At 33.2% G+C, this 23,555-nt stretch overlaps 6 protein-coding genes across 9 annotated transcripts; 5 read left to right on the top strand and 1 right to left on the bottom strand.

The window, feature by feature from the left end:
- The first annotated feature begins 46 nt into the window (after nt 1-46).
- Nucleotides 47-2,471, top strand: LOC124439153 (E3 ubiquitin-protein ligase CCNB1IP1-like). Its single transcript, XM_046989382.1, has 13 exons — nt 47-139; nt 219-325; nt 414-429; nt 524-583; nt 661-731; nt 800-874; nt 938-1,052; nt 1,129-1,149; nt 1,230-1,321; nt 1,394-1,416; nt 1,495-1,592; nt 1,731-1,817; nt 2,137-2,471. Exons 2-13 carry the CDS (start codon nt 263-265, stop codon nt 2,295-2,297), a joined length of 882 nt encoding a protein of 293 aa, XP_046845338.1. The 5' UTR covers nt 47-139; nt 219-262; the 3' UTR covers nt 2,298-2,471.
- Nucleotides 2,300-7,177, bottom strand: LOC124439145 (complement factor B-like). Its single transcript, XM_046989368.1, has 13 exons — nt 7,091-7,177; nt 6,653-6,723; nt 6,378-6,581; nt 6,087-6,263; nt 5,778-5,963; nt 5,526-5,705; nt 5,196-5,372; nt 4,831-5,101; nt 4,625-4,758; nt 4,245-4,547; nt 3,882-3,998; nt 3,710-3,797; nt 2,300-3,084 (listed from the first exon to the last, which is right to left on the bottom strand). The coding sequence occupies exons 2-13, from the start codon at nt 6,717-6,719 to the stop codon at nt 2,481-2,483; spliced, it is 2,508 nt and encodes an 835-aa protein (XP_046845324.1). The 5' UTR covers nt 6,720-6,723; nt 7,091-7,177; the 3' UTR covers nt 2,300-2,480.
- Nucleotides 7,178-7,505: 328 nt separating this feature from the next.
- Nucleotides 7,506-9,472, top strand: LOC124439151 (papilin-like). Of its 2 annotated transcripts, none has more exons than XM_046989379.1 (7): nt 7,506-7,666; nt 7,813-7,912; nt 8,089-8,277; nt 8,368-8,547; nt 8,648-8,866; nt 8,947-9,114; nt 9,201-9,472. In XM_046989379.1, exons 2-7 carry the CDS (start codon nt 7,834-7,836, stop codon nt 9,362-9,364), a joined length of 999 nt encoding a protein of 332 aa, XP_046845335.1. In that variant the 5' UTR covers nt 7,506-7,666; nt 7,813-7,833; the 3' UTR covers nt 9,365-9,472. The 2 variants fall into 2 exon arrangements, with proteins under 2 accessions (XP_046845335.1, XP_046845334.1); XM_046989378.1 differs by having other exon boundaries at nt 7,514-7,750.
- Nucleotides 9,473-9,762: 290 nt separating this feature from the next.
- LOC124438590 (2-oxoglutarate-Fe(II) type oxidoreductase ppzD-like) lies at nt 9,763-11,264 on the top strand. The gene is made up of 6 exons (XM_046988761.1): nt 9,763-9,953; nt 10,070-10,188; nt 10,286-10,472; nt 10,539-10,718; nt 10,786-10,896; nt 10,960-11,264. Exons 1-6 carry the CDS (start codon nt 9,771-9,773, stop codon nt 11,140-11,142), a joined length of 963 nt encoding a protein of 320 aa, XP_046844717.1. The 5' UTR covers nt 9,763-9,770; the 3' UTR covers nt 11,143-11,264.
- Nucleotides 11,265-11,305: 41 nt separating this feature from the next.
- LOC124438116 (proto-oncogene vav-like) lies at nt 11,306-18,905 on the top strand. 3 transcript variants are annotated; one of them, XM_046988105.1, is made up of 33 exons: nt 11,306-11,549; nt 11,884-12,000; nt 12,132-12,190; nt 12,315-12,398; nt 12,537-12,645; nt 12,860-12,955; nt 13,093-13,161; nt 13,237-13,338; nt 13,400-13,459; nt 13,639-13,686; nt 13,867-13,962; nt 14,037-14,108; nt 14,178-14,251; nt 14,323-14,332; nt 14,422-14,519; nt 14,596-14,641; nt 14,706-14,789; nt 14,968-15,086; nt 15,174-15,205; nt 15,316-15,385; nt 15,459-15,490; nt 15,988-16,155; nt 16,226-16,256; nt 16,332-16,512; nt 16,742-16,873; nt 17,141-17,175; nt 17,267-17,320; nt 17,386-17,502; nt 17,576-17,663; nt 17,820-17,928; nt 18,087-18,151; nt 18,266-18,334; nt 18,413-18,905. In XM_046988105.1, exons 1-33 carry the CDS (start codon nt 11,322-11,324, stop codon nt 18,455-18,457), a joined length of 2,799 nt encoding a protein of 932 aa, XP_046844061.1. In that variant the 5' UTR covers nt 11,306-11,321; the 3' UTR covers nt 18,458-18,905. The 3 variants fall into 3 exon arrangements, with proteins under 3 accessions (XP_046844061.1, XP_046844063.1, XP_046844062.1); XM_046988107.1 differs by lacking the exon at nt 16,742-16,873; XM_046988106.1 differs by lacking the exon at nt 16,742-16,873 and having other exon boundaries at nt 17,138-17,175.
- A 38-nt stretch (nt 18,906-18,943) lies between these two features.
- On the top strand, nt 18,944-23,531 carry LOC124439336. Its single transcript, XM_046989561.1, has 4 exons — nt 18,944-21,973; nt 22,052-22,130; nt 22,509-22,954; nt 23,031-23,531. The coding sequence occupies exons 1-4, from the start codon at nt 19,030-19,032 to the stop codon at nt 23,375-23,377; spliced, it is 3,816 nt and encodes a 1,271-aa protein (XP_046845517.1). The 5' UTR covers nt 18,944-19,029; the 3' UTR covers nt 23,378-23,531.
- Nucleotides 23,532-23,555: the final 24 nt, after the last annotated feature.

The raw sequence follows: 23,555 nt of genomic DNA, 5'->3' as shown, positions 1-23,555 counted from the left end.
GGTAAGCTGTGTTCATGGTGACCGCGCCTGTGACGTAATTTATGGCGGGAAACTGTTGTTGATTTTAAAAAACATTAGATTTTGTAAAATCATTGTGCTTCTTTTCATCTATAACCTGCAATATTTGTTTGTTTTTATGGTAAGTCATGTTGTTTATGTTATGCATTTCGTATTTTCTGTATACTTAAATTGTATTTCTTCGCCAAACATGTATTTAGGTGAAATGCAGTTAAGAGTTGAGCGATGATGTCAGCTTTCCGTGATGGATAACGACTTGCTTTGTAATTATAGAAAATGCCGAAAACGTCTTAACTCTTTTTCTTGGGTAAATATCTTCATTTTTCCAGGTCTAATGTATAGCAAAAATTATATTTACTAGATTTGTGAGATTATTTTTTGCCGTTCGTTTTTAGGTTACATCTTGTTCTCGTATCTTTTCAAATTGTTTATGCACAAACAATGGATGTCATTTTTAATAAAGTCAACGTTTAGATCTTAAAATACCTTTACTTAATTTACAAAGATATTTTCTGTGATGAAGATGGTACGAGAGAGTTCAATAAAGCATATGTTTGTCCCGCTTGTAAGTTATTTTTCTAGGTACATCATTTGAAAACTTTTTCGTTACAGATTATACATTCCTAAATTTAAATCATTTAGGTGAGACTGATTTGTCTGGGAAATTCGACATTGTCAGAATTGATCTGCATCCTTCTGAGCAATATAAATCAGTAAGTTGGTTCACATTGCCTTCAGTAGAAGTTGAACAAACGTAGTTTGTATGTTGATGTTTGTACAGATGATCTTAGCTGGACAAAAACCTGAAACGATTATGGAGATTTGCTCAAGAGCATTGTCATTTTGGACGTACCAGGTAGCTTTATATTCTCCAAAATAATTTCCGATTATATAATGTATGAGACATTTTTTGATGCAGACTCATCAAGAGAGAACCTATCAAGAATACGTCTCAAGCAAAACTAAAGAAAAAAATGTTCAATTGGAAAATTACTATGAACAATTGATTGCAAAGTCTCACCAAGAAATATCTTGTATCTTTTAAAATTATTTCGTTTTTCTGAAGCATTAAGTTAAATTTTTGTTGTATTTCTTAACTTATGATTAAAGCACTAAAGTCAGAAATATCTAGTAAGTTGTTTGAGATTGTTGCATGTTGTGGTAAGGGATCTGTGATTACAATACGAGTTTGTTGTTTTTGAATCTTGAAGTTAAAGTGAAGGAACTGGAAGAGACAAAAAAGAGATTACACGAAGCTTCAGAAAAACTACAAGAAAGAAGTAGACAACATCAAAAACTTCAGGTTTAAATTTTTAATATTTTTTTTTGTTGTGGAGTTGAACGACTTAAATTTCCCCTCATTTTCTATCCCAAGGTCATGTATGACTCCTTAAGACGGTAAGATATTAAATCTTTGCTTGTTTGCAGTAAAAAATATCCCACATTATCTCTAAGTCTAAAGTAACTTTTTTGTAGAAAATCTATCAGCAGTTCAGTATTTAATCATGGCGATAGTAGGAATGACGTCACAAGAAGAAGGAGTGCTTTTGATTTGACTTTAGGAACTGCATCTGGTAAGTTAAACTCTATAAATGGTAAATGATGGGTAGATGACACGTTGTTGTAAATGGTAGGTAGATGACACGTTGCTGTAAATGTAGATAATATTGATGTAGTAAGTGACTCAAAGTTTCCATTTTACATTAATTCAGAATTATTATCACGCAACGCTCATTCAAACAGTCTCGTTGATCTCAGTCGTATAACTGGTACGAATACAATAGTCAATATTCCAGAAAGTAAGTGTAGATTTTTTTTGTCTCTTTAAATCTTTTTTCTCTACATTTCTGATATTTGGTCTGGCAATATTCATGCATCCTCTTCTACCTTTGATAACCACTTTTATTTCTTGACCTCAAGTCATATAGACGGTGTAATAGTTTATGATTTAATATAATCTGTAAGTAGTAATTAAACGGCTTCTTGTAAAAAAACGTGTCTTCGAGCGCCCAAAGGGCTACCGTAGTGAAATATTTTGGAGTAAAAGTAAAATAATATTAATAAAAGTTATCCTTGGAAATTAATGATTGTAAAATTATTCTTATTTTGAATTTCCAGAAGAGTTTGTATGGAAACCAATGTCAACTATGGAAGAGCATTATGAAGGAGCACACACCCCCCTGATGAGCGACTCTCAAGGATTAGAAAACAGAACACATTTGGAGATCCCAGGGTCAGGTATCAAACGACGTCTGGGAATGAGAAAAATTGCCCCATAACATTTTCTATGAATGTCCAATTCTTTAATCATCATTTTTTATATAATTTTCGAGGTACAGTCATGCTAGAACTATCTAGAAGCATTTAATTATCTTTTTCTACGTGTTTATTGATATAAAAAAGCTTTTTTTCCCTCAAACTACAAATTACAAGTTCATTGTAACGTTGTAGAACTAAATGAACTATTTCGTCTTCCGATCAATCCAGTCCAAATAAGCCGAGACCTTGGTGTAAAAGCCAACTTCGTCAACCTGAGAGCAACCGACTCCCCAACTTATGATTCCTACTTGAAACCAACTCCATTCACCTGTTTTGGGGTGTTTACGATTCACCATACTGGGTCCACCGCTGTCGCCATGGCAGGTATCTTTCTTACCACTAACATCACCAGCACAGAATTGGGTTCTTTTGTTAAAATACCACTTATCATTCTTTTCTTTTTGTCTTTTTTCCTTTATCTTATCTTCACAAAATTTGTTCGATTTAAAAGGCAAACTTACTTGCTTGAATGGATTTTCTTCTATATTATCGTTAGTTTTCTCTTTGGGTTTCACAGGAGTTGTACGTCCCCAACCAACTGCATACATCCTGCTGTCATTCTTTGTCAATGTCTTTATGTCCATATCACGTGGTAGGCATACTGCTTGCTTCTTCCGTGTGAAGCGTTTTAGTTTTTTAATCTTTATCAACGCAATGTCATGTCGGTAATCGTTGTTGCGATAGTTTTGGTGAACATGGAGTTCAGTAATTGTGAGCGGTACCATATCTTGGAACATCACCATGACACTTGTACGAAAAAACAATAAACGATTAGTGAGTTTAGAACTTAAAGATACTTGTATGGATATCTGTGGTACCTAAGATGGAAGGATATATGTGATGTAAAAGGATATCTGTGGTATCTAAGATGGAAGGATAATGTGATGTAAAAGGATATCTGTGGTATCTAAGATGGAAGGATATTTGTGATGTAAAAGGATATCTGTTGTACATAAGATGGAAGGATATTTGTGATGTAAAAGGATATCTGTTGTACATAAGATGGAAGGATATTTGTGATGTAAAAGGGTATCTGTTGTACATAAGATGGAAGGATATTTGTGATGTAAAAGGTATCTGTTGTACATAAGATGGAAGAATATTTGTGATGTAAAAGGATATCTGTTGTACATAAGATGGAAGGATATTTGTGATGTAAAAGGGTATCTGTTGTACATAAGATGGAAGGATATTTGTGATGTAAAAGGTATCTGTTGTACATAAGATGGAAGGATATTTGTGATGTAAAAGGGTATCTGTTGTACATAAGATGGAAGGATATTTGTGATGTGTAACAATATCTAAAAAGTAAAATTTATCTTCATATGGTCGACATGGGTATCATTATCTACACTAAGTATTGTAAACTCACTCAGATGATTTTGTGTTGTCATGAAAACAGTGAGCAGCAGTTAAAACAAATTCTTTGTTAATCAATGTTCCTCCACATACTTGTTTGCCTATATTAATCAGAATCGTAAAATTGGTGTTACAATTATAAAAGTTTTTTTAGATTTTTTTTTTCTCAGAAACTTTCATATTACCTTTAACGAAAATTCTTGCAATCCATGGCCAGTCTTTTTCCTTTGCTTTATGACCACCAACAATACGAGCTCGTGAGTCAATTCCCGCGAAATAAGATTTTCCACAGGCAGAATAATCTGTAAATTATAATTGCTTCTGTTATCTTGACAGTGATGTCTCGTTAGTCTTCCCAAACCATTACTAACAATAATATCCACATGTATTCTCTTGCTGTAATATACATATGTTTTTTCTTAAGTTTACACTATACGCTACTTTTAGCCCTATTAAAATTTATACCACATCTAATCATTCCTGTAACTCTCGTAGTATTTGAGTTGAAATTGGAATTTAGGAAAAGGACATCTTTTTTCTGCATTTACCTTTTGTTATGATCTTTCTCTTCACTTTATTCAAGTCGTCATAATCTTTTATTGCAAAAACATATTTACGATCAGAAGCAAGTTCTTCCAATGACTTATCACGGACTTTTTTCCCAATTCCCACAACATATATCTCCACTTTGTCTTTATCTTTAAGATCATCTGCTAATTTCTTAGGAGATCCACCAATGTTTGATTCACCGTCAGTAATGAGAAATAACGCCTTCTTGCTGCCTTTTCTCGCTGAAGGTAAAATGAGTCTACGTACAAGATCTAAAGCCAATGTGGTTGCTGTACCACCTCCTAAATAATACAACCAAAACAGATGTGATGGTTGTGTCCATATTCACATGGAGAAATGTTTTCCTGAATATGTTTACTTGTGTAGGGAATTTTGTCAATTTCTTTTTTTGCTTTATCCACTGTGTTCACTGACGCGTCATTGAATGAGAATTGTTTCTCAGCACGTGAACCAAACGTGACGCATGCTATATGTGTTCCATCACCTTTTTGACTGAATTGAAAATTTAAGAGCAATTATCATAGGTAGCAAAGTTTTTCAAAGAAACGTGACATTGAACTTTACCGTGCGTCAATACCAAACTTTTTTACCATATCTTTGATAAATTCGCGAGCAATATCAAAGTTCTGTTCTCGTATACTACTTGACGTATCAAGAACAAAAATGAGATCCAATCCTTCTTTGTATTTGAGATTGAGTGCCCGCGCTCTTGTATCCCTCTTTGGACACGTGACATTAGCACCTGAGCACGTGGTCTGTAGCAGGTTGTTGACGAAATTTTCACTTAGTAGGTCTGCTGTCTCGTTGATTGACGGAAATACTTTGAAATATTCATCTTGTAAAAAATAAAATATATGTTTCACAGTTAAGTGAGAAAGTTTGAACATCCTTAAGAAAACATAGAAATATTATTGTGAAGTTAAACTTACCAACACATTTCGGTGGCTCACCGCTCCATGTTCTGTTCTTCAAACAAATCCTTTTTAAAGATCCTTTATAAAGTTTTAAACTATGTTCGCAACGATATTGAATAATGTCCCCCAAATTGTATGATCTTCCTGTTTTTATTGCTCCTTCTGGTGTCCCAGGATCTACACAATAAGATCCTACAAATAGAAAAGATATCATGTATTTCCTTATCATAAAGAATGCATTCTCATGCAAATGGTTGTGGTCATTTTATGTGGTGTTATGTGGACAGCAATTTAACATGCTTCAAAAAAATTTAAGATTTGCGTGAAAAGACAATGCTCATTTACTTCCATCATCACAGACTACGCTTGTTCCATTCCATGTTTTATCTTCTTGACAAGTTCGTCGTTTTGATCCATGCAAATTGAAACCGGAAGCACAGAAAAATTCAACGGTGGAGCCAACAAAATAATCACTACCAAAATATCGACCATTATCAGGAATATCTGGTTTGGGACAACGTTTTCCTGGAATCAAAGATCATTTTCTCAAACTGAAATCACTATAAATAATGTTCAAAAGGAGTCTGTCCTTCTTACTTTTACATAAAGGCAAACGTTGTGATGACCAATGTCCATTTAGACAAACTATATCTTCATCACCAATCAACTCATAATCATTGTCACATTCAAAGGAAATCGTCGTAAATTCTTCAAACAATTTGTCGCTAAATGTGACGTTTCCATTGTTTATGGTTATGTTTCCTGGATTGTGACATCTGTTTTCTGTAAGTAGTAAATAAGTGGTTATATTTTGATGTATAAAATGTTCATCAAGATGACTGTATCTGTCTCTGAAATATCGTCGACATTTGAGGCGATAATTAAGAAATATTTTAGTCGACTTACTAATACACTTTATTTTTCTTTTGCCTCCACTCCAACGTAAATTTCGTCGACATTTTCTCTGTTTTCTTGATCCTTTGATTCTGTATCCAATGTTACATGAATAGACCGCAACAGATCCCACGGCATCACTTATGTACCTAACTGATCCGTTTTTTGGTGGCGTCAGATCACCACATCCTGTATGCCGTAAATATTTATAAAGAATGAAGATTATTCGTTACAAGCCTTCATGATTATTTTCTCTTTAGAACGCTCATTTTAAAAATTCAATGAGATAAACAGGCATACAACCTTTACATTTGGGAATTTTATTAAATGCTAATCTTCTAAATTTACTGCAACGTATATCTTTCTTGTTGCCTGCCTTTCCAAAGTAGTAACCTTTATCACACAGCAATGTCACGTGATTTACTTTTCGAGATCGTCGCAAAGATTTTGTGTGAGGTGGTAGAGAGATTTTCTTTCCACAAAGTCGCCTACTGCTCTCGATTGTCACTGGTAGAAAGAAATTACAGCAAATTTACTTCTCCTATCTCATGAAAGAATTATTCAATATATTTACTTACCAAAGCAAAGATACAAACCAACAATCAAAAGCCAAACATTCCATGTTTTTTGCTTTGCACCATTCATATTTCTAAAAATTATTGAAACGATTTTTGATGAAAAAATATAAGACATAAGACTTTATTTTGTGATGTAATAACAAATGAGTTATAGAACCACGGCACAAAAATTTATCTTTGTACAAGAGCTTTGCGCTTACAAACTCTAAAACAATAACGCAACTTTCTGTGCTTTGCCAAACTGCATATTCATGCATTTAGCTTAAAATTCAAAAGTTCCATTTGCTCCAATTCTTTATAATATTTTCAAAAAGATTGCATCAATTTAGGACAGCAATCGTAAAACATCGTGATGATAGCTCATGAATGGTTTAATTTATAGACAGTTTATGACTGCCTGATGTCATTCTGTTTTATCATCCGTCTACTTTTACTTACGTGAAAAATGTACTTTTGTATACTGCAGATGTGCCACAACAATATGACCTGATTTACAATAAAAAGGAACAAATATATCTCGTCTACTTCCTGTAATTTAACCTTGCAACTCGCTGCAGCATTCTGTCAACACATTATTCATTTCACAAGGTTTTCTTTTGAATGAAATTGTTATATTTGAATCCTTGATGCTGTTTGAGAGAAGAAACTGGTGTGTTACATGTTATATCGACCATGTGAATAAGAGAAAACAATTTATTTGATGAAATAACCATTAGAAATATAAAACAGGTGACAAGTTGTGGAATGTCGATTGTTTGTCAGCTAGGAAATAGCTCTGAAATGAGGTCACAATGTCAAGAAAAAAATTTTACACGTTTTTGTCTAACAGTGAGTCCCCGTGACACTCAAATAATTTTTAATCAGTTAGCGGCAGATTTTTGAACTGTAAATGGTTGCTTCACTTGGTTATAAGAATAAATAGTCATACACAAGTGACCTTAAAGTTGATGCAGTGATATCCCATCTAGCTGTTCATCTGACTTTCCTTATCTATTCGAGGATTTTTTATAAAAGGAAAGTACTTTTCAATCTTAGGGATGTTTAATGTATGGAATCGTGAATCAAGATTCAAGAGGCTACAATAACGTCATTAATAGTGTAGGTTTACATTTTAAAATTAGTGAAAGATTAGTTAATTTCAAAGTTTCGTTTGTATTCAGTTCGTGAGGCAGGTCAGGAAGATGATGTATATTACATTCGTCGTGTTGGCCACAATTCACAGCATACTCTGTTTAGATCCTCATCGTGTCATTCATCAAGGTAAGATGCTCTTAAATATTCTTAAAGACGACATTTGGCTCGATAGAGCTCACGTTATCAATATTTTCAAAATACCACTGCCGATAAATTATACCAAAGCAAGCTTTTTTGTCCGTTTAACTTTTTGCTGTCTTCAGTCTTGTTTTAGTCATTGAATATTTCGATAAATATTTCAGTTGAAAATGGAACCACCTGTAACGATCCCGGTATTCCTCAACATGCTCAAAGAGAAGAGAAAATGTCCAAGTTTAATGTTGGAATGACCATAAGCTTTCATTGTGATGAAAAATATACATTGATTGGTGAACGCAATCGAACCTGTCTGCCTAATGGTACTTGGTCCAACAGCCAACCATTTTGCAAAAGTTAGATATATCCTATGAATTCACTCATTTCAGTGATTTTAGTAGCTCGCATGAAAATATTTCTTCTGCTGATTCCTTCCTTTTATCCAGAATATATGTGTGATAAAAATGACGTTTTGCACCCACGAAATGGGAAAAGAATTGGAAACGATTTCACGATAGGCAGTGAAATAAAATTTAGATGTTCCTCTTTGTATACTTTAATTGGATCAAATGTTATCACTTGTCTTTTCAATGGAACTTGGTCAAATAAAGCACCGAAATGCAAACGTGAGTAAAGAAAATCAATCCTGTGATTAAGATGAGATTTTGTCACTATTTGTGAACTAGTTTTCCTTACCAAACGCCATTTTTCTTGCTTTTCCTGCAGACCGTTGTCAACAAAAACAATGTGATATTGGCATGATCTGCAAGATCAGAAATCATCAAGCAGTGTGTTTATGTCGTCAAGACCATGAATGCTCTTCAATATGGAGTCCTGTTTGTGGTAATGATGGAAAAACATATAACAACAAGTGCTTAATGAAAGCAAGTGGCTGTAGATCTGGTAGACAACTTCGCGTCGTAGCTAACACTGGCTGTTTACCTGGTATTAAATGATTATTACTTGACGAGCAAATATGATATGTATGTTTCCTTTATTTTCTGATATAAAACTCGATTAATTAGGTGACAGATGTAATATTATTCCTGTAAGCAACTGTCGAGCAGCATTTGACGTCTTCTATTACAACGTAAAAACTGGAAATTGTCAAAACATGATTGCCGGAGGTTGTCATCCCAGTGGATGGAATGGATTCAATCATAAAACCGATTGTACGAATTATTGCAAAAAAGGTGATTATAAAGCAATTAAAAAATGAGAGCTTCTGACATTTAAATGTTGGCAAACTTATACAGATGATCAATGTTCATGTTTATAGATGTTTGCGCACTCCCTCCCGACCGTGGACCCTGTGATGGAAACATAAAGCGATTGTATTTTGACTCAGAAAAAAAGTCTTGTCAAATTTTTGAGTATGGTGGTTGTTTTGGAAATGCAAATAATTTCCAATCTTTCCAGGACTGTAAGAAAAGATGTGCTTGAAACAAGATAATCTTTATTAGTATTTTAATAATTTTTCACACTGTTTTTAACTATGCATAGATTAAATGAATATACTCTGAAGATTATGAAGGTCATTTAAAACAAAAATAAGACTATATTTCTATGTGATGAAACACTATGGTAGTCAGTTAGTTGTGACGTCATAACGTATCACCGAACCTTGTTTATGGATGGATTATAAAGAGCTGTGGATGTTTGTGGATTAATACTGGATTAGATTTTGTATCACATATAGGTGGGTACAAATAATTATATATTGATGAATATATATTTTCCTAAAAAACTATTCGTACATTGAGATGATATGTAGACAAATACACCATATTCGACCTTTCCCCTATAATCAGATCTAAACCCCCCCCGGTACTACATTTATTGACGTAAAATGGAGGATGACAATACAAGTGCAAGAATTCCTATCGTAGATTTTTCTTCATGCAACACTTTCGATTTCTCTAATATTCATGAAACGAACACGGAAATTAAAAATATTGCTCAAGAAATTATCGATGCATTTACTGAAATCGGTTTTGTCTACATCAAGAATCATGGAATACCTCAAAGTCAGGTTTGTCATCATTTACGCGCGCGTTTGTGAAGTTTTTTTGTAGAATATTAACCTTCGATCTCTAGTTCTTTCCCTTGTGTCGATGATTTGGAAACATATGTTTGTTTATTGAACAGATATCAAAGTTGTTTGGAGTTGCGAAAGATTTTTTCACACTTAGTCATGAAGAGAAAAGCAAGTTTAGTCGTGACGCAAAAGTTTCAAATCATGGTTACGTAGGCCTCGGAGTTGAAACGTAAGAGTTAATTTGTAAAGGGAAACCATAGACTATACTATTATTTATTTCAACTTCTCTCGCTCCATTCATTTATAAACGTCCTTTTTTCCTCCAGAATTGATCCAAGTAAACCAGGAGATTTGAAAGAAGCATTTAACATTTCAGAACTGTGGAATGATGAAATTTCTTGGCCTGACGGAAGTTGCTCCAATTTTAGACCCACTGTAAATGAATTTACTTCTGCATGCACTGAGTTAGCTTTAAAAATCTTGGATTTAGTGGCAATTGGACTTGATCTTAAGGTAATGTATTATCAACTTTTAAAGGTTTATTGCCATTTAATATTGTGTGACTTTTATTTTTAACAGGATAAAACATTGATGCGTCAAACACATAAGTTTATAGGAACCAAACATAACCAATCAACCTTAAGAATTCTTTATTATCCTGTGCTAAAGACATTGTCAAAAGGTGAAGTTCGTTTAGGGGCACATAGTGACTATGGTAGTATCACATTGTTATTCCAGGATGAAGTAGGTGGTTTGGAGGTAAAATATAACCAATTTTTTATTGTGTTGCGTCTTTAAATAATAAATGTAAAAATATTGACTTTAGGTGTTAGATAAAAATGGCAAATTCAAACCTGTTCAACCGATTGAAGGAACAATTGTAGTGAACATTGCTGATTTGCTTCAACGCTGGAGTAATGATAAATTAGTTTCTACTGTAAGTCTTTAAAGAGTTGTTTTACGTATCTTTACATTCTAAAATGATTGAATTTTCTTTTAGAAACACAGAGTTGTTGTTCCCAATGAGGAAAACCTTCTGTATGTATCTCGCCAATCAGCTGCTTTCTTTGTTCATCCTGATAATGATGTCATCATTGAATGTCTTGATGGTTCAAGAAATTATCCCCCAATATCCTCATTTGACTATCTCAAGTATCGACTTAATGAAACATATTTAAAATAGATTTTTATGGCGAAATATTCTTCAAATTTTTTAAAGATATTTGTTTTAAGTGAAAATGAAATGAAAGAAAGCAAATATGCGTCAAATATTAAAATTATTGTCCAGGATCGGTGTTAAATTAACTTCCGGTTTTCATTTTTTAAATTTCTAACTATGGAAGAGAAGTAAAAGAAACCAAGATGGCGGGTCGTAAGGTCTCTCAATCAAATCAAGAACTATGGCTTATGGCAAAGAATTGGCTTGCGAGTACTAATATTCTTCCTCCTGGTCATAAATGTTACGATCAACATCCATCTGTTTTCGAACTTGCGCACTCGCTGAGAGATGGAGTTGCTTTATGTCAAGTTGCTAACTGTTTACGTCCATTTTCAGTTCGTGATATAAATCTTAAACCTCAATTGTCACCGGTAAATTTTCCTTCATATTTTGGTTGAAGTGTAATGATATAATATGTATGATGTATATTTTATTCTTGTTGTAAATTTTTGAGAGTTGGTTACCTAAATAGTTAACTTCTTGATGTTGATCAAATTGTAACATCTCTCGACACTCGACTTTCCTTTATTTTAACACCTCTTGTCTTGTGAAAAGTACGTAGTTAAGGCAAAGTCTTTATGTGTTTTGATTGATGAAGATTGATTTTAAATTGTGTTTATGAGTTGAAAATGCAGTTACATTTACAATCGCATTGGGTTTTTTTTAACAGGAAGTGATTGATTGTATTTTTATTTTCTTCTTTAGTTTCTTTGTTTAAAGAATATTAGAGCTTTTCTTCACGCTTGTGTGAATCATTTTGGACTAAAAGAAAGCATACTTTTTGATGCTCATGATTTGTATGATGTTTCTGACTTTGGAAAGGTAATACATAATGATTATATATAGAAATTCATGTTTCACCATCAATAATAAAAACATCGCTTTTGTTATGTCATACTGTGGAAATATAAATTTTTCCATTCAATCATTTTCACAAATTTCATGTTTTTTAGGTTGTAATGACTTTGAGTAATTTATCAAAATGCAAAGATGCAATTAATGCTGGATTAACGTAAGCATCATTGTCATTTATTGGAAAATTTCTTCATTGATTGAATTCCCCTATAGTTTGTTTCATTGAACTACATTACATACTTTACCAATGATATTCATTCAACATTTTTAAATATTTTTAGCCCATTTCCAAATGACAAAGCATCATTCTTTAATAACCATTACACAGATGAAGATATTTACGGCAATCTTGAAGAAATAGCTCTGTAAGTGGTATAATTTTCTACAGTGGGAATCTTCCAAACAGATAATCTCAAGACTGTAAAAGTTGTTTCAATAAATGAGTGTAGTAAAATTATGTCTTTGTTTAATCAATTCTTCTTATTGTTGTATGATGAAATTAGGACAAAGGATGTTGCTGAGGAAAATGTTTATGATGCTGTAACAATTGATGATGAATCTAAAATATATGAAGACATTGTATCAATAAAGAAAAGCTTAGGTCGACATCAGGTATGAAAATGCATATTGTCTCATTCTATTCTACATTTTGCACCATACCGTTTAAGGTGAACAGTTATATATCTTACATCATTTTACAACTTGCACAAACTATATGTTCTAGTTTGGTTCTTATTAGTAAGTAATCTGTCAAGTTAATGCTACGAAAAACAGTACTTTATGAATTCTTTGCTTGCCATTACTTACCTTTAAGCCTTACTTTCAGAGTAAGTCAAAAGCTGATGAGAAAAGGTCGTATGTTATTGATGAATTGCTTGGTACAGAAAAAAATTATGTTGAAGCTTTGACATCAATGAAAGATGTATGTTTTTCTATTAATAATGTTAACATATTGGAATATTGATCTGCAGTAATAAGTTAAGACTATTGCTTAGAGTATTTTATTTTTGCTTCAATAAGTAAATTGTTGATCTGCTAATATTTATTTTTCAATTGTAGAACTTTATTGTACCACTATCGGATGTTTTATCTCCAGAAGATTTGAAAAAAATATTCATAAATATATTGGTCAGTTTTTGTGTACGTCAAGAAGTATTCATCTTCTTGAGTTCACAAAAGAAATATTGTGATTTAATTATATAGGATCTCTTAGCGATGCATCTATTATTTTTGGACAAGCTCAAGAAGGCTTGTGCTGTTGTTGAAAATGTTGGCAGTACCATTAGTAACTGTTTTCTTGTAGATGTAAGTAGAAATAATGTTTGTGTATCTGTTAAACATCTTCATTAGTTTTTTTTTCATTTAGAAAGATAATTTTTTGGAGTATGGCAAATATTGTAGACAAATGCAAGCTGCACAAAACCATGTAAGTATTGTGAAAATGATCAAATCCAAGATGTCTATATCCTTTAGCACTCACTACTGTCCACATATGATCTTCACCGTTCCTCCTCTACATTTTTTCACTTCACTAGCACCACCTCTACCTTGTTTCTCAGTATATCGTTGTCTGTGTTACATATTTTTATTCAATTACTTTTTCAGGTGGACAAACTCAGTGAAACAGATTCAGTTATGAGAGAACGTTTTCAAGTAAGGTTAAACATTATGTAGTCAAGTTTAATTTGCAATTTCATATTACAACATCACTACAAACGTCGTTTGTTTTCTGCAGTTGACATACGAAGAAATTAAAATCATCATTTTCTTTCATGCAAATGTTAAAACTTAATTATAATTTATTGATTACCCTTATCATTTTTCTTTCTTTAGCAATGTTGTAATAACGCAAATGGAGGAAAGTTTACTCTCAGATCTCTTCTTGTCGTTCCCATGCAAAGAGTTTTGAAATATCCTCTTTTGCTTCGAGTAAAAACATTTTTCACTAACTTTTCCTGTGTTTTATCAATAACCAAAAACCTGTGTGAAACAATCTTTCGTAGGAATTGATCAAACAATCCAAAGCGCACAACCGTGATAAGTCTTCCCTTGAGAAAGCACTTGCTGCTATGCAAGTAAATAAAATTTGATTTTAACATCTTGTATATACGTACTTCACAGATAATTCTGAATGGTTTTTGTAGGACGTCGCTCACTACATCAACGCTGTTAAACGTGACGATGAAAGCACAAATGCTGTGACACAGATTCAATCTTCGTGAGTCGTATCATAAGAAATTATTTCATTTAACTTGCATTTTTAATGAAAATCTTTTTTAATTTCTCTAGCTTGATTTGTGTAAGTATTGTGACTTTTCTTAGTTTTGGTTTCAGATTGTTTTTAAAATGAAAACAATTCCAAAAATCTCTATGTATTTGTTTTGACAGGACAAAGATGCTCCTTTAAATTTAATCGACTTTGGACTGCGTGTGAAAGATGGAGATATGCAAATCAAAACCAATGAAGATCGAAACCTAAAGAAAAGGTAAAAGAAAATCTCAACTGTTTTTACTTACATAGGAAAGCTCGTCATTTTGAAAGTCTTGTTCTTGTTATTTTAGATACGCATTTTTGTTTGATCGTGTTCTTTTGTTGTGTAAAGTCAGGGTAAGACTGTTTAAAATGTTGCGGATGTATTTTAGAAGTTTTCTTCATGATTTCATTTATTTAGGGCGAGCAGTATGATCACAAAGAAACATTATATCTTAATCATTACAATGTTAGCGTATCAGTAACAAGTACTGGTCGAGGAAAGGTAAAAACTGTTTGTTTAAAAAATGCGAAGCATAATGGAGTTTATTCTTCTTCATCTTTGCAATTGAGCCTTTAAAAACATAGAAGTTTCATGTTTTCATTTCATTAATAACCATTTCTAGTGAATTTAAGCTTTATTCGATGTCATCTTCCTATTCTCACGGTGTTTTTTGTTGTAGTTTGTCCATGGTTGGACGATGAACGGAAATTCACCAGAAGCTGGTAGAGGATTTTATGAAATGTTTACGAAAACAGAAGATATGAAGAACAAATGGGTTGAAGATATTCAAAGAACAATGTTAGTTGGCATAATGGAAATAAAATTAAAGTGCCAGAATCGTTGAAAGAAGGCTGACAACTAAACCAAATTTTCTCCATTTTGCAGAAGCAATCTGACGCTTGCTGACTATAATCTTGGTATGAAATGCCGTCAGCTTTTGAAGCAAAGTTTCAAAAATGCAAAGAAAACGAACGCAAGTTTTATCACTCATGATTTTCATTCATCTAGTATATTATTCTCATTGCAGGAAATCATCGATTTGAACTAACAACGTTTGCTCTACCTACGTATTGTTCTGTCTGTAAGAATCTTCTTTGGTAAGGTCGATTTTAGATGAAAATATTGTACTTTGTTTAAGCTGGAAATTATTTGGTATAAAATTTTCTGTAGGGGTCTCATCAACCAAGGTTACACTTGCAAACGTACGTCTTCTATATAGATTTGTATTCATAACTTTTGTCCTACTATGACCTCTATACACCCTGCTTTTACCGTATATCCTTCTGTTCCCTCTCCTGTCTTATTGTTCATGTCTTATTTCATCATTGTCCTACTATGACCTCTATACACCCTGCTTTTACCGTATATCCTTCTGTTCCCTCTCCTGTCTTATTGTTCATGTCTTATTTCATCATTGTCCTACTATGACCTCTATACACCCTGCTTTTACCGTATATCCTTCTGTTCCCTCTCCTGTCTTATTGTTCATGTCTTATTTCATCATTGTCCTACTATGACCTCTATACACCCTGCTTTTACCGTATATCCTTCTGTTCCCTCTCCTGTCTTATTGTTCATGTCTTATTTCATCATTGTCCTACTATGACCTCTATACTCCTGCTGTCTTACCGTGATATCCTTCTGTCCTTCTGTTCCCTCTCCTGTCTTATTGTTCATGTCTTATTTCATCATATTTTAGTATGCAACCTTGTATGTCATAAAGATTGTATTGAAAAAGCTCCTCTCTGTACACATTTTAAACATCAGAGAGGTAGTTTAAGGAAACAAACGTCAGAACTTATTCACCCAAGCAGTCCTCCACTTCCACCCAGACCAAGAAATAACACTGATGCACCTGTACCCTCTTGTGAGTTTATTTTATATTTTTATAATTGCCAAACAACATAATCACCTCGTCATTATATCACGTGATTTAGGGAGTCCATCGACAGTTATATCTATCACGAGGTATAGTTATTAATTTTTATTTTTTTACTGCACTGAACTTTTGCCTTGTGCTCACAAGTGCTAGCTCGCTGCTAGGTTTAACGGTTGGGCACCCCCCGGGAAACAGGAGACTTTGAACTTTGAAGCAGGAGAGGAAATCGATGTTTTAACGACGAATGATCCTGAATGGTGGGAGGGTAGGTCGAAGAAGACTGGAAAAGTAGGATATTTCCCAAGAAATCACGTTAAATTACTTGAATCTCGTAAAATAGCTCAGGTATGACGTTAACTTTGTGAAGTCTTGTCACGTGATCTTTTATCATTCGTCTCCAATCTCTTCATACGTTAAACAATTAATGAATTTTTATGGATATAAAGAAGAAAGTCTAAATTTTTTATGAGTATCATCAATAATTACTTAAAAATCAAATCTTTAATTATGACACCGTAATCATCAATGTCAAAACTTTAAAGATTGATTTCTTCGGTATGATAAATTATTTTAGGAATCTGAAGTCTTCTTCATACGTAATAAGAAACGTCATACGTTGTCGCTGTCCAGTATTAAGGAGGTCAAGGGCTCTTTTGAGCTATCGAAGCATTTAACTGTCCATAAAAACGATGAGCATAACGTTTTCGTAAGTTTTAAACTAATTTAAATTTTAAAAAAAGTAACGCAAAAATAAATTCATCGATTATTAAAACTTTAGTTAAATAAACATAATTTTCAACTGTTTTAAAAGATATTTCTTAAAAACATTAATTATGAAACTAAAATTTTTTTAGTTTATTTTAATTAAAATCACTAAATCCCAAAGGGAGAGTTGGAAAAATGGACGATATGTTTCTAGTTAACTATGCATAAAAATTGAAACTGATAATGTTTTCTTGATTTATATTCTCAGAAAGATGTCACGAAGTATGAAAATACTCCAACCTCGTAAGTTTTGCAGAAAAATGAATTACAGATAGCGGAAACTCTGATTAAAATATTCGTTAAATATAATTATTTGATGACGTTTTATTTTCAGAAATGGTGGAAACGCTATTATTGATGCCGACGATGATTTGATAACTTATAAATGGTTTGTTTATTATTGATTTTAAAACAAAAAACACACCAGTAAAATAATATCATTAATGGTTCTAGGTTTGTCGGGAAAAAGGGCAGAGATGAAGCTAACGGATTATTGGAAAGAACAATTGATGGTAGTTTTTTAGTTCGGGAAAGTACTAATGATCGTGGACAATATGCATTGAGTTTAAAGTAAGATTTACTTTTCTTAAAGCAAATTTATGACTTGCTTTAACTTAACACTTGTTATGTTATCTTTTGTTAGTTATAGATCCAGCATAAAGCACATCAAGATTGTTGTTGCTAATGGAATGTTCTGTCTTACTGGACTTAAACTATTTTCTTCAATACCAGTAAGTCTAGTTATCTCGCATAATGGTGTTATTGTAAAGAAAAAGAATCTTTTGTTATACCATCCATAAAATACTGGTATACGAGGACACTGACATATAATTCTAGTATTTTGATATTCAACAACAACCTTCAATAAAACATCATTAATTCTCCAGAGTTTAGTGGACTACTATCGGAACAATACCCTTGGTGTCAGTTTTCCTGGTTTAGACACGTGTTTAACACGTGGCGTGAATGAAGGAAGGAGAGAATCCAACAGACACAGTAAGCATTTGGTTTAGGTGAAGTGTATTGTGAGTGTGGAGGGAGAGGTGTGTACACTTTGGTGCTATCTTGTTAAGTTGATATTATTTATACATGCATATATTGTTTGTGACGATGTTATTAGATATATTTGATAGTAATCGTATTGTATTTTGTAGTTATTGATGTTGCTATAGCAAAATATGGTTACAATGCAAAGGATCCCAGGGAAATTTCTTTGAAAGTGAGAGAGAAAATGTTAAAAATGTTTTTAATACTTCATAGTTGTTGTTTAGACATCTTTTGTAGTTTGTGTTGTGCTTGTCTTGCCTCAATAGTTTTTCGTTTCTTTATAAAGAAACACAGTCGTGTTTCGATCATTAACAAGGATGGTGATTGGTGGAAAGGCATGAACGAAGATGGTCAGGTTAGTTTGAAGAGTGAATGATGTTTCTCACAATATTTTTTTTTTTAAAACATTATAGGTGATATATTTTCTTTATAGGTTGGATATTTTCCTTCAAATTTCATTGAATCAACAAAAACCTGACATAGAACGAAATTACTCACGAGTCTCAAGATAACGCGAAACCAAACTACAGAGAACGAACGACCATGTTCGTCCTAAAGCTCTCGTATAAATATCTCAAATAAATCCAGTTTTTATGCATTGTATTTATAGAATGGCTAGTTTTTATGAAGTTAAAATTGTTTTTAATGCTTTAACGTCGAAGTTGTCGAGAGCAAAGATCATTGGCAATTCAATGATCCTCGACATTCATGATTTAATCCTGTATAAAACTTAGTGATCGCACTTGTTTGCCATGGATAATATAGACAATAATGGATATTCATATTTGACTCTGCACAAAAAGTACTAAATGATTATTTGTTTGCTGGTGCTAGAATTTTAATGATTGAAATAGAATATGATGTTTGTAAATAGATAAATTTCACTTCAGACTACAAAGAAACATAAATATTTCCTGACGCCATTACATAAGTACAACGTCTAAAAAAGTCCCTCGGTACCGGAAGTTGATAAAACTGCGTGGCGTTTCTTTTAATAAATGCGTCAGCTGAATATCCATCGAAGAAATTACACCCTTTTCTCTTTTCGATATGGATCAATCAGTTTTGAAAAAGGTGAAAAAGTTTTTACGAGGAAAACCGGAGAAAGAAGTGGGATTTACTGCGTTTTGGGAAGGTACAAAGTCATTTTATCCAACCGACTTATCGAAAACAAAAGTTAAGGAATGGTTGAAGGAGCATTCAGATTGTTTTCAAATTATAAAAGCTCCGAATGGAAATCCATTTGGTAAAGTAAAACTTATAGAGAAAGATAAAGGCTTAGAGGTAGAACTACCAAGTCTTAATGCGAACGAAGACTTTCAAATCAAGGAGAAATTGATTGCATCAATTGATAACGAGGAAGAGAAAGGCCATTTGTTTGCCATCATTTGTAGAGATAAAGCAAGCATTTTCCCTGCTAAGTTACAAGACAAAAAGCTTATCAGAAAATGGTTGATTACGCATGATGACTGGTTTAAATTAGTCTATGATGAAAATGGAGGTCTTTTCTCTGTGAAAGTTTTAAATAAAGCAAGGAAAAATAAGCGAGGTGGGCGTGGACTATCAAAAACAACTTCACCTAATGATGCTCAAACTAAACAAAATAATGTTTCGTGTATTACAAAGAAACTTAATGCTCTTGGAGGTACAATGTTGTTGGAACTTTTATTTAAGGATCTAGCTACTGGAAATATTGTTAAAGAAAAGTCTGAACTGATGACTATACTTACTGATTTTCCTTCCACTTTTGAAATATTTGATTTGGGGGAGAATGGTAAATGGGTCCTTCTTAAAGAAAGTTTTGCTGAGCCAAACCAAAGCGAAAAAGTACCACAGTCTTGTGATCATCTTAATAAAGATCATGTCAGCCAGATTATTCAATTCATTTTTCAAAATGATGGTACTGTCTCGTACAACAAAACACTGGAATACATAAAAAACCTTATCAGTGGTTTGCCTTCCAGCGATGATGATATTTTACAATTGTTAATGTTAACCACCAAATTTGAAATCATTGAAAAACCAGAAATTCCTGGTAAACCATGGATGGTTAAAGTGAAGTTTTATAGCCAACCAAGACTCTGCCAGACCTATGTTGTTAATGGCCAATGTTCAAGGAAAAATTGCCCATTCTTGCACATCTGTAAAGCATTTATTTGTCAACAACCGCATAACGCTGAGCAATGCCAACTCTCTCATGACTTTCATGATGAACACAACAAAATTATTATGGAAAAAATGGGTGAGATAAGCAAGGAAAGCAACAAGACCATTGCCAATGTTTTATTTAAGAGTTATTTTCCTCGAGTTTGCATGGAATACAACAAAAATGGAAACTGTCCTCGGAAAGATAAATGCCACTTTCTTCATGTTTGTGGTGATTATGTCTTAAATCAATGTTCAAAATCACCATGTTCATTAAATCATAACATTAATGGGGACATGCACAATATCAATTTGTTAAAGAAATATGCACTTCTTCCATCAAAACAATTACCTATTGAAATTGTCAAGGCTAATATTGCCTATGCACAAGTTGGTAATATTAACACAAAGTTAAACATACCGCCATCTCCCATGAATGTTTTACCCCAGGGACAAGCATTTAATATGCCACAGAGACATATTCCACAAATGCCTCAATTTTTTCCATCACATCACCAACGCCCCCTTGCACCCATATTCCAGCATCAAATTCATTTTCAAAATAACCTTCCTCACCAAATTCCTATTCCACCTTTGGTGCAACAGATGAACCCTTCATTTATGCAAAGGCCACCCCCTCTAATGGAGGTCCCTACCTATCTTGGTAATGGTGCAAGAAAAGAAAGAGCAAAGAAGAATACGCCTGAAATAAAATCATCAACTTTGGGAGAGGAAAAGAAACATAAGCGTAATAGGGGAGCACGTCGTAGAAAAATGAAAGGTACAACAACTACATCTAGTAGTGTTGATGATTCAGGTATGGTTGATGATGATATTTCTGATGAAGAATCTGAGGAATTCCTACATGAAGATAAAGAATCTTCTATGCTGAGTTGGGAAAACCTTGAAAATAGTCATCTCTCTAATAAAATGTCAGGTTTTCAGAAAGTCGAGAATTGGATGGGAAATTCAGTTGAAAGTACGATGAATAAAGTTTGCAATGAAAAAGATGAAAGTGATTCTTCGTCTAGTTCTGAGATCTCTACATTCAGCAGTATTCCAAGCTCTGCCGCCCTCTCACAGCAGTCACAATGGAAAGGCGAATTACAAAAGAAGGTGTTTCTTACAATTCTAGAGAAATTCAACGGTAATGGATCATTCAAGAAGATCTTAAAAGAGAAAGACTTATTTCCTGAAAACATTAGAAATATTGAAGAGTGGTTCAGCAAATATCCCCGAATGTTTATTTTGCATCGCAATGGTCGGGGAAACGTCGACACTGTCACTGTTTTCTCAACAAAAGCTCGTATATGCCTTGATTATAATGGCAAGAAAGGTGGCTGCTATAAAACAAATTGTGAGTATGTACATATATGTCGCAATTATTTTGAAGGTCGCTGCAATGGTTGCAATTTGAACCATGATTTTGCCTCAAGTGAAGTTGATCTGGTGAAGAAACGTATGGGTTTTGAAGATCTCACATCTGAGCAATTCTCAACTTTAGTCGCCATGTCCGTTCCTTCTGTTTGTCATTATCATAATCAAGGAAACTGTAATCGTGGAAAATTTTGTCCCAATTTACACGTTTGCAAAAAGTTTATCCAAAGACGGAGGTACTGTCGAGAGAAGTTGTGTAAATTTGGTCACGAATCTTCTCTTACTGATGATCATGCCATGCGTATTCTTAAAATGTATCATATGTTTAAGGATCAACCTAACATAAAGTATTTGAAAAAAATGATCTTTGTTTTTGAACGAGAAAGAAAGATAACAAATGTTTTCAAGAACCGAGAAGATAATAACGTCCTTGAAGATAACAATGCAGACCAAGATAATGAAGTAAAGAGAGGTTGTTAAAAAAATCTTTTTCATAATGTAATGTATGTACTGTTTACATATAATATTAAAATATATATTATGTTTTTAGAAAAAACAGCAAAAGTATCCAAGAAAACATCAAACCAGATGAAAGTGGAGGATGAAGTTATCAGCAATAATGAATCAAGGTATGGAAAATTTAAATGAGAAATCATTAAATAATATTGTTCTGTTATTGTAAAATCATTATCTTTCTTTTAAAGTAGAACATCAACAGATGGGGCTGACGTTTCTCTTCAAACGTTATCTTCTCAGTCTTCAACATCACAGGCCGTAAAGACACCTTATAAACGACCATAGAACCAGATACCCAAGTCTATCGTAAGGTTGTGAAACTCTTGAGTCATTCATCTTCATTTCAAATAAATCATATTGAGAAGATTGTTAATGAGAATTTATGGCAGCAGTATACCAGGTTAAAGATGTATTTTTACTGTTTTATAATCCGTGAATTTTAACCATATGATTTCTATAGATGTTACTGTGTTGTGTTTTTCTTTTGCTAGGAAAAAGAAAGCAATGTCTGATGTTCTTCAACCTGGGGAGAATTTGAACGAACGAGAAGTATTTGTACCGTTTCTCTATGAAGATGTTGATAATATCATGAACGAAAACATTTCAGCCAGTAGAATGATGACAACAACACCTCAACCCTTGGGTCGTGGGTATTATTTCACTAGTGACGTCACTAAGTCTTTACAATGGTGTTTTGATAATCTTGGTGATACAAGATCTAAAATTAATCTTCTCGTATGTCAAGTTTTGCTTGGAGAATCAACAAAAGGACACCGTTATTTAACAGAGTTTCCTCGCCGTGAAGATGGGAGATTTTTCGATTCTTTAGTTGATAACAAAGAAAATCCATCATTGTTTGTCATATCCAACATTGAACAGTGTTATCCCTTGTATGTAATTGACTTTACATTCCCTCAAAGTTCTTCAGCACATTTAGGTAAGATTAAAATCATTTTCACAAACGTCAACCAATAATTGGCATGACTAATTTTCATATTGAAATTATTAATCAGGTTCTCCTGTTCAAAATGCAAGTTATATTGTCGGAAATAATGCCCCTGATGTACAACAAACATCCCTCCCATATCAACAACCACCACCTGCCTATGAGGAAGTCCCTAGTTTGTCCACATATTCAATTGCTCCACAGGTACAAACATCTTTAGAAAATGGAGAATGGGCCAAAGTTGTTCCATCAAATCCATCTAGAAATTCAACACATCCCGAACCTCCACCTCAATACTCTTTACATCCTCAGTCATCCTCAGGACAGCAAAATTGTAACGATGAAAGTGTTGCTTCTACTCTTCCATTAGTAACTCGTAGAGACAAAAAGGAAAAAGATTGTATCGTCATGTAAATCGAACTGATTTGTTTTATTGATAATTAGTATTGGTGGATATTAGAAAGTATTAAAATTATTGCTTGTAAATGTGGTTGAGATTTTTAAGAAACATTTAGAATGTGTTAAAATTAGGTAATTCTATTTAATAATGACGAATATGCATGAAGTAGCATTGTGAAGTTCATGAACTTGT

Source organism: Xenia sp. Carnegie-2017, unplaced genomic scaffold (genome assembly GCF_021976095.1).
Source record: "Xenia sp. Carnegie-2017 unplaced genomic scaffold, XeniaSp_v1 HiC_scaffold_19, whole genome shotgun sequence".
Classification (NCBI taxonomy): Eukaryota; Metazoa; Cnidaria; class Anthozoa; order Malacalcyonacea; family Xeniidae; genus Xenia; species Xenia sp. Carnegie-2017.
This window is presented reverse-complemented; position numbering and strand designations above follow the sequence as displayed.